Source organism: Arachis ipaensis, chromosome B07 (assembly GCF_000816755.2).
Source record: "Arachis ipaensis cultivar K30076 chromosome B07, Araip1.1, whole genome shotgun sequence".
NCBI classification, from domain to species: Eukaryota; Viridiplantae; Streptophyta; class Magnoliopsida; order Fabales; family Fabaceae; genus Arachis; species Arachis ipaensis.
This window is the reverse complement of record NC_029791.2, coordinates 108,453,542-108,464,518: the sequence shown is the minus strand read 5'-3', so window position 1 is coordinate 108,464,518 and position 10,977 is coordinate 108,453,542. Positions and strand designations below refer to the sequence as shown.

At 32.5% G+C, this 10,977-nt stretch overlaps 1 protein-coding gene across 1 annotated transcript; it reads left to right on the top strand.

Annotated features, from left to right (window-relative positions):
* On the top strand, window positions 369-8,442 carry LOC110265122. The gene is made up of 8 exons (XM_021107916.1): window positions 369-649; window positions 2,661-2,714; window positions 5,206-5,737; window positions 5,941-7,102; window positions 7,169-7,226; window positions 7,314-7,574; window positions 7,649-7,996; window positions 8,094-8,442. Exons 1-8 carry the CDS (start codon window positions 369-371, stop codon window positions 8,440-8,442), a joined length of 3,045 nt encoding a protein of 1,014 aa, XP_020963575.1.

Below are 10,977 nucleotides of genomic sequence, written 5' to 3'. Positions count from 1 at the left end.
TTCCGGTGGCCACGACACTGCTCCTGGTGACCAGAACAGCGGCAAAGTTTCCTCCTCCTCCGGCTGCAACAGCAGCGGTGTGTTCCGGCAACTACAGACCTCCGGCAACAGTGCAGAAGCTTCAGCTAAGCACCGCAGAACAGCAGACCAGCAGTGGCGGAGGTAGGTGGCAATGAAAGGCAGTGGCAAAGGTAGACTTCTCCTCCATCGCGTTCTGGCCCTCCGGCGGCGCCGTACAGGGCGATGGCAACGACCCCCATTCACGGCAGTGGTGGCTTCACCCTCCCGAGCGCGTTCTTTCTTCTTCGTCTGTGGCTATGGGTCGCGCTCCCTTCAGTTCGCAGTTCTGTCTCTGACGCGGCGCAAGGATGATCGGCGACGACGGCCAGATCTCCAGCGACGGCACGAGGATGCATAGCGGTTGCTTCTGCAGCAGCTCCTCGCGAGCGCTCTCCCTTCTTTCCTCCATCGATGGTGACAACGACGGCGCTGGCAGCGAGGAAGACGATCGGCACGGTGACGGGCTCGACGGCTGCGTCGCCCTCCTCCCCTCTCGGATCTCCCTTCCTTGCTTCCCCCTTCTCCCCCTATCCCTTCCCTTCTTCGTTCCTTTCTTTTTGCAACTATTGCTGCTGTGTGTTGCGGCTGGGTTTGGGAGCTGAGTGTAGGTGGAAGGGAACCAGGTCGGGTAATGGGTCACTGGGTTAGGGTTTCATTATTTTGAAAATTAGGGTTAGGGGTAATTTGATAATTTCAAATAAAATTAGAAATAATATAATAACTAAAACCCAAATTAAATCCAACACTAATTGTATATAGAAAATACTATTTGCTCATCAATTTTATAAATTATTTTTAATAAAATGTCCAAATCAAATAATTAGAAATAATATAATTAAATCATTTATTTTTCCAAAACAGCAGTATCAATATTTTAAAATATTAATTATTTAGTCCAAGTCATATAAAATCCTTATTGTTTCATAACTATCAACTTTATAGTTTAAATATAGAAAATAATCTAATAATTGTAAAATTGGATAATAATCTAACTTATTCCAAATTCAATAAATCAAAACTTGCTTTAATTATCTTTAATAAAATAATTTCTGAAATTAAGACTCAAATAATTATATGATTTGAGACTTGATCATAATAAGACTTTTCAAAAGTTCTGGGTCTTACATTCTACCCACCTTACAAAAATTTTTGTCCTTGAAAATTAAGGTAATACATAAGATCGTACATAGTCTTAGTACTTTTAAATACTTTTAGAAAAGTAAGAAGTCTTAGCATTTATGTATAAATGCTCAATTACCGAATATCCATAAGATTTAAATATAGGGGTAAGGCATAGTGTAAGGCAGAAGATACCAGCTAGGCTCGATGCAAAAGGTCACATAATCTCAAGACTTTACAAAAACTTGAGGAAACAAAATAGGGTGTAAATCAAGGTAGGCTTTCACAAAACGAAGCTGTTAAAGGCTACAAAGCATGCTAGTATTATACGGCGGACATAACGTTCGCTCATAGACCTCGTACCCATTTCAGAACTTCAACTTCCCAACTCCACCAATCACTTTATAGCCTCATAGCTGATCATAAGCCTAACAGCCACAAGCTCATAACGTCGTACACCTACCGCTTCACCTTCTATATACAGATATCGCGTCTTAAAGAACTAACGCATCGTATTACTACGCCTACAGATCGCACATGACATCAAAATAATTCTCGAGTCTACCCAGAAGGATACAATGTTCTAGAAAGGAGAGACAATGTCAAGGATAATACTCATAGATCTGAGAAAATGTATCCAATTCCAAGTAAACAAAGATGCTTAACAATGAAGTATGCTAGAAATAAATCAATTGACAACTTCAAAGATAACCCTTAGATCAAAGAAATTTAATAGGATCAATAAGAAGAAAATCAACGCATTAGTTTGAAACAAATTCAAGTTGAGTCGAAGAAGTATGAGATTTATAGAAGAGAATATCTCAAACCCAAGACAAAGCTCACTGAACTCAAGAGCACGATTAAAATACTTCCGAATACATTGTTCATAAAAGAATAAAAAACTTGCGGAAGAATCACTTCGCAATCTAAAAGAAAAGTTAAGTAACAAATTTCTCAGTTCTTCAATTTCTCATCTCTTACTGATTTTGATCCAGATCTGAATCATGCATATGTAATTTCTTGCCTCTGGTTCATCCTCTCGTGGCCTGCACTGTCATTGCGTCATCCTCTTCTCGTCAGTTCCATCTTTTGCTCATACTATGGCTTGGTGAGTTCCAGTTCTCTTGTTCAGTTATTTTTTTGATCCTTCAATCCTCTTTAATCTTTACTTGATAATTAATCTATACTTAATTTTATGTATAGTTATTAGTTAATTTAGGTTTTTAATTGGTTATTTAATAGTTAGGTTTTGAATTTAACTTTGTTGTTTATTTGAACTTTAGGTTTTGAATTTAGGTATAAATGAGTTTAATTGCTCCTTTAATCCAAAGTATGTTGTATTGTATCTTCAAAACTGAAAGGATATTTTGTTGGTTCATAGCTATCATACGGAAAACGGTCTCCTTAGTATAGATTCAATACATCAAAGGTGGTAATTAGAAGCAAGTTAGTTTGCTAACATTTTCATCTCCTTTTGTCAGATTAGCCAATCTTCCTAAAGAAGTGAAAGAGGACTTTGAGGATCCTCATAGTAGGTAAGTTACTCAGTAGTTAAGACTTCTTAATTCTTACTAATAAATTTTCACTTCACATACATATTCTGCTTCATTCTATGACCTCGAATATATTGTTATATTTTTGCACTACTCCACTGCTCTGTACATGAAACTTTTAAAGCAACAAATGACTTGTTCTTCATCTATCCACCATGAATTATTAGGTACAATTTTACTTGGAGTCATGGGAAAGAGAAACTTGAAATTGGGAAGCCTGGTAGATCTTTCATCTATTTGATATAAGTTCTTCGATGGATTCTCTTTGAGAAGATATAAATTTGCGTTGGGATACAATTTTGCTTTTGGCTTCTTCCAGACATTTTTGTCGTATAAGTTATTTTCGTACTATGGAATTGTGAGTGCTGTGAAAGTAAGTGGAGTATGAAGCTTATTTCGTTTCATAATTCTTCAATTATAATAATAATAAGTTTTACTTAAGATTTGGTCGGGTAAATTTTTTATTTTTTAAAAATTTGTTTTTAAAATATAACTTTTAATTATCAAGTGTGTATATATTGGCAAAATTTTCTTATTTTAAAAACAAAAACCTGAACTAATCTAATTTAAATATTTTTATTGTTGATAACTCTGATTTATACTAACTTAAAAGTTAAAACAAATCAGCCTAGTATCTTTAGGATCTTTGACTCAAATTGCAACATATATATTGAGCGTTATAGATATCCCTAAGATCTTGTTAATTAATTTAAATTATCACAACATTAGATATCTCTTTTATTCATGGATGATGATTCATATGTAACTTTTAAATATTTAATTTGACTTAGTTTTATTTTAAATATTTAAAATAAATTTAATTTTATTTTTCTAATTAATATCTCTTTTGTTCATATGTAACTTTTGTTCATTAGATATCTCTTTTGTTCATGGATAATGATTCATATGTAACTTTTGTTCATGGGATATAAGGGAATAGTTCATTGTTTAGATATACGACATTCTCACTTTTAGATAATTTATACCTCAGTCAATAAGCTCTTTTTTCCTTATAACTTGTAATTCAGTTTAGGTTGATGCCTATCTATAGCTACACTCATAGATGCCAAGTTAAAAATAGAAGCATTGGCAATTCTGTATCCTATGATCATACACATTTCCTTAGATTTGTGTTTTCTGTAGGTATCCATCATATTGTGGATCAAATATATGGCCCAGCAGTGCACTACTAGAACTCGAAGTGGGTATGGCCTGAAATCCGAACATATTTTACATTTATAGTCTTTATTTTCTGATGCCTAGGTTTATAGATTGATGTGTTCATATAAATTTTCCTTTCCTGTGATTTTATCTGAATGAATGCATAGATGATTTGTAGAATATGAATTGTGTACATGCAACAAGCAACTTATATATTCTCATTTATTTTTATTTATCGTTTGCAGTTTTTTTTAATGGGTGTGTGGGCTCCTTTTAAATATACAGCAGATGTATCTTCTTTGGTTAATTTTTAATTTCTAAATAGTAGTGTGCTCATTTTATTTTTTTTTATCAAATTAAGTGGTTGTTGTAATTCATTTGGTTCAAAACAAGGGTATCATGGTTTTTCTAAATTGAGAGTCTGCTAATTGTGTAAATTCAAAATAATTAAAAAAATGAGGAGGAACTGAAGCTAAAAGCTCTTATTTACTACAATATTGGTTAATTAGTTCTGGATTCTGTTTAGGTTTTTCTTGAATGCTTTCTCTCACTTTCTAGTCTCTAGGTATTCTACATGATTAAGAATCTTTATCAATCCTATGATTCTGGTTTATAATAATTCAGGAACCAAGCAAGGCTACAGAAAAATCTAATGTACCTAGCAATAATAGTTGATTCTCAACCACAACCACATTTTGTTGGACTGCTCTCCAAATTTTGCTTGTTGCCGCTATCGTCAATCCCTATTTCAGCAATTGTTTGAGCTTCAAAACAAGTAGGATTTTCTTATCTATATCTTAATAAGTGAATGCATGTGTTAGATTATATGTTGTACTTGATTTTATGCATTATTGTCAAGAATTCTTTGATCTCTTTTTCTAATTGTTTGGTAGAAAGTTTGGAGAGATACTTCTCCTATATTTAGTCTTGAGAGTTTATCTTACATACCTTCTATAATTGTTATAGTGTTATGCAAATTATAATGCCTTGTTCTGCAACAATAGTTTAGTAAAATGCTCCTTATTTTAGTTTTTTTTCTTCTCATTTTGCAGACATTTTAAATTTTATAATATTAGTTAGTCATGGATAAGAGTTGGATGCTCACACTGTGAACTTCTAAGAAGTACTTAGATGGGTTAGATGAGTTTCTTGATTTTACATTTCATAATGTAGTTGAAGGAACTTAGATTCTATGCCCTTGTAAGAATTGCAATAATTGTTCTTGGAAAAATTGAGAGGATGTTTACGAGCATTTAGTTTGTGACGGGTTTGATAAGGGATACAATAAGTGGATATTTCACGGAGAATGTAGATCTTCAAAATATGCTGAGAAGGATGGATCTGAAATACAAGATAACTTGGATAAATTGTTGGAAGAGACCTTCATGATGTCGAGGAAATTTGAAACGAGTCAATTTGATTACGCATTGGATGAGGATGAAAATGAAGAAGAGCCTGATGAAGAAACTAAGAAGTTTTACAAGTTGATCCGTGATGCTCATCAAGAATTATATCCGAGCTATAAAGATTTTAAAAAGTTATCAACTATTATTTGTTTGCTCCACATAAAGAACCTTCATGGTTGGAGCAACGTATCATTTAATATGTTACTACAATTACTCAATGAATTACTTCCTAAAGGCTTGTGTCTACCATCAACATATGAAGAATGCAAGTACATCATCAAGGACTTAGATTTCAATTATGAAAAAATTGACACTTGTCCAAATGACTATATCTTATACTGGAAGAAGTTTAAGGAATACACTACTTGTCCAAAGTGTGGTGTTTCTAAGTATAAAATGAAAAAGGTCCAAAGTGCTAAAAGAAAATTTTCTTGCAAGGTAACTTCTCGACCAATTCCGCAAAGATTTTGAGGTATTTCCCTTTGAAACCGAGGATCAAGAAACTATATATATTTTCGAAAACCGCCGATTTGATGACGTGGCACAATAAAGGTCGTAAAAATGATGGAAAACTAAGGCATTCGGCAGACTCACCAGCTTGAAAAACTTTTGATTCGTTACATTCATATTTTGCATTGGAGCCTCGAAATGTGAGGATGGGTTTAGCAAGTGATGGTTTTAACTCATATAAAACAATGAGTATTAGATACAGTATTTGGCCAATGGTTCTGACGATATATAACTTGCTTCCATGGGATTGCATGAAACAACATTCTATGATGTTGTCTTTGCTTATTCCCAGTCCTTCTTCTCCTAATAGAAATATTGACATATATTTACAACCTTTAATCGATGAGTTAAAGGAGTTATGGGAGAATGACTTTGAGACATATGATGCTTCTAGTGGGAAGTTATTTCGTGTACATGCTGCCTTACTTTGGACTATAAGCGATTTGCCTAGTTACTCTATGTTATCTGGTTGGCATACAAGTAGAAAATTGGCATGTCCTATTTGTAATTATGACACATGCTCTAGATTCTTGAAACATAGTAAAAAAATGTGTTACATGGGACATCGAGAATTTTTAGCATCAAAGCATCAGTGGCGAAAGGACAAGAAGAGTTTTGACGGTATGACAGAGCTAAGAACAGTTCCTGTGCCACTATTAGGGCCTGATATATTAGAAAAATTAGGCAATAGGGAGAATTCGTTTGGGAAGACTATAAAGAGGAGAAGAAATGATGATGATCTCTGGACTAAGAAAAGCATATTTTTTGAGTTACCATATTGGAGTACTAATTTGCTTCGTCACAACTTGGATGTAATGCACATTGAAAAGAATATTTGTGAAAATATTGTTGGAACATTATTGAATTTAGAAGGAAAATCAAAAGATCATCTCAAAGCAAGGCTTGACTTGGTAGATATGGAGATACGACATGAACTTCATCCAAAAAATATAGGACTAAATAAGATATTTTTGCCACCAACACGTTTCACAATGTCTTCAAAGGAAAAAAGTGTCTTTTGTTGTGTTTTGAAAAATGTGAAGCTTCCTAAAGGGTATGGCTCCAATATTTCTAGGTGTGTTCAACTGGAACACCACAAACTTTTTGGTCTTAAGAGTCACGACTACCATATTTTGATGCAAGACTTGCTTAAAATAGTAATTCGAAGAGCCTTACCAAAAGAAGTTGTGAGAGTTCTACTCAAGTTTAGTTCATACTTCAAGACTTTATGCTCTAAAGTTATCAGAATTGATGTTTTTGAACAATTAGATATCGAAATTGCACAAATTCTTTGTGAATTATAAAGAATATTTCCACCATCATTCTTTGTGCTAATGATCCATTTGTCTATGCATCTAGCATATGAAGCAAGACTTGGTAGACCTGTCCAATACCGTTGGATGTACCCAATTGAGAGGTGATTTATTTTGAAACCGATATCAATTCCTATACTCTTTATTTGGTGATATTTATCCTTCTAAAACTTTATTACTAATATCTATAGGTTCTTACTCAAATTGAAGAATTACGTCTGTAATAAAAGTTGTCCTGAGGGATCTATTGCAGAAGGGTATTTAGCAGACGAATGTTTGACATTTTGTTCAAGATACTTGAATGACGATGTCCAAACAAAATTCAATAATCCAACAAAGAATCTTGACGGTCCAATACGAAATGGGGTGATGATAAGTCTGGATCCTCTTATGTGGGAGCAATCTCATCGTTATGTATTGTTCAATTGTATTATCATCGCTCCATATATCAAGTAATTAATCATATATGCCTCTTTATTTTTTAATATTATCATACTTAAATTTGATACTTTTCACATTTATGTAGACAACACGAGGAGATTGTTTTTAGTGATGCTCATACTAGCCTTGGAGATAAATGGGATAAGACAAAAGACCATTGTCTTACCTTTACTGAATGGTTTGAAGATTTTGCTAGGAATTCATTTGTTAGTAAAGAGTTGAAGTGGTTGTCTAGAGGGCCAAATGTTGCTGCAAGAAGATTTTCTGCTTATATGATAAATGGTTATAAGTTTATAACTGAAGATTGTGAGAGAAAAACACAAAATATTGGAGTTATGGTTATTTCATCCACTGTCAAGTTTAGAAATGAGAAAGACAAGGATCCAGAAGTGAAAAATGTCACTTATTATGGAGTTTTAAAAGCTATACTTGAGTTAGATTATCATGGGAATTCTAAATATGTGCTATTTAAGTGCGATTGATTTCAAAGTAAAAAAATACAACTTTGGGTTAATACTTATAAATTTTAGAAAGCCAATTTATGAAAATGATCCATTCGTGTTTGCAACTCAAGTGAGACAAGTTTATTACACAGAAGATCCAAGTGATACTTGGCATGTTGTTACCAACACCATTCCAAGGGATTTGTTTCATATATACAGTGACTTAGATAATGATGACATGAAAAAGTTCAAGGATGGTCCTCAAATAACAAGTTTTATGCTTTATCAATCTACAAGTGTTGAAGATGATGTTAATTGGATTAGGGATGATATACCTGGAACAACAATTGATACATGCATCTTAGATAATCAACCAATGGGAGAAGAGTCTCAAGATAATCTTGATTTTAGTCATAAAGATATATCAATCATATGATTTTCTTCCTTCTAGGTAATTTCATACTCTCAATCCCCTTTATTAATAATTATTTTGTTGAATTGTGAGAATCTTGTAACAGTTTTTTTCTTTCAGGTTCTGCTGGGGGATATGGGTGCCGGAAAATCCAGCCTCATTTTGCGCTTTAAGGGGTCAATTCCATGAATTTCAGGTTATTAATTATTATCTATCACATCGATATCAATTTTCTATATTCTGGTTGGTTTGCATGTGAAAATTTCCCTTTTTATTGGCTCTGTGTACTGAGTGTAAATCTCCTGGCACAAAATAATCTTTTGAAAAGAAAGTACTTTGTGAAGTTGTCAAACTTTTATTGGATGGTGATTCCAAAATAAATATTTATGGATATGAAGATTATGTTGCTGAATTTCTTTTATTTATGATGTTGACCTACAAGCATGTTTGGGAGATTAACAACTTTTCAAAATTGGACTTAGAATGCTATGACTCTAAAACATTCAATGCTGGAAACTGAGTAGTACAACAATCACCTTGCTTTATTGCTAATATATGCTTCCAAAGTGTATCTGAAATTTTGCTTTGCAATTTACTTACATTGGTCATAATGGTTTTTCTTGCAGGAAGATAAAACTATATCCCAAAGGAAACGGCCCTGGATTTGGCAGTCATTTTTCTTTATATTTAGCCTTATCTAACCCATCAACACTTTCTCCCGTTTCAAAAATATATGCACAGATAATATTACGTATACTTGACCAAAAGCAAGCCAAGCATCACTTTGGAAAAGGTAGAGTTTAGTTCATCTTTAAAATTGTATGAAATTTCCCTGATGCCAGGGACACAAATTGATAGTTTAATTAATATTTGACATACAAAAACATTTAATTCAATCCAATAACCTAAGTTCTCCTTTTCTCTACTTGTAGCTAATTACTGGTTTAGTTCCTCAAACCATGAACGTGGTGGATCAAGATTGATTCCACTCAGTTACTTCACCAGTCAATACCAGGATTTTCTGGTGAAGGATAGTTGCTTGGTGGAAGCTGAGGTCCAAATTCTCGGGGTGGTTGAAGCATTGTCTTGAGTTTGTCTATAGAGCAGTAACAATGAACTACCGAAACTTTTTCTATGTAATGGCTTACTTTTCTGATATGAGTTATATTAATTGAGTGCTTAGGCAGCTAGGCTTTAGAATGTGTTATGTGTAGTATATTGTGTATTTAATCATATAAGCATATTGAAGAAATAAGAAAATTGACTTATTAGACCAATTTTAATGTTTAAATATCTTGAATTTAATTTGTAAAGTGGGTGTAGAACATGTAATTGAAGAAAAAGATTTTAATTCAATATTTTGTGCATTTAAAATGTTACTAAAGATCTATTGTAATATTTTTTGTTGTTAGCAAAGAAAATCTTTTGTAACATTTATTAGAGTATTTCTATAGAATATCTATTGTAATATTTTTTAAAGTGTTATAGAAAGACTTATTGTGACATTTTTAAGTGTTACATAAAATATTTAGTGTAACATTTTTTAAGTGTTACAAAAAATATCTATTGTAACATTTTTCTAAGTGTTACAAAAAATATCTATTGTAACATTTTTCTAAGTGTCACAAAAATTATCTATGGTAACATTTTTTTAAGTGTTACAAAAAATATCTATTGTAACATTTTTACTAAATTAGTAAAACTCTTTAGTAACATAGGGTATATTTAACATTTGTTAAAATGTTACTAATATACATAAGTAACATTTTAATATGATTTGGTAATATTTTTTAAATTTTAGTAAAAGTCAAGTATGTAGTAGTGGAAGCACCATATATTTCCATTAGTGCTCAGCAAACAAGGTATGAATCTTCTTATTATTCTTTGCTCTTGTAGAGTTATTTAATAATTTTACTCTGCTATTCAGTTTTTATCCTATTAAACATATTTTATTATGTTTCTTAGTTAGGTTTGTAGAATATACGTCTTGAAATGGCTAGAGATGATAGAACCGAAAAAGATCAAAAAAGGAAAATATTCATGGAAGAATTGGAAACAAGTAAGTATCATTAAACATTGATCATTCTCTACTTCTAAATTAGCATATATTAACAAATTTCTTTCAATTGTAGGAACAAGTTGATGGCTTCAGACACGAATATGCTTCATTTGTTCTCTTTGATGAAATAAATCAGTTGAGAGATAAAGCCATTACGGAATCTGAAATTATTAGAGTCTTCAAGCCATCCTCTGCAATATTAAATCCTTTTTGTAGGTTTTCATCAAGAGATATAGAGAGTCAATAGGTTGAACATTGTAAACTGTTTAGAATTTTTCAAGTATTGAATTTTTTGTGAATTGTTTAGTTACAAACAGGTGTAAATATTTATTCAAAAGCTTTTGATGAATTTCTTTGTCATATTAAACTTGTATGAACCTGTCTGTACTATGTTGGGATCATGTTAATTTAAATAAATCTAGGTTCACAGTTACTAGATTTAATATATTAAAAAAATAAAAGCTGCACCAAAATTTGTCACATTGACACCTGAAACTATT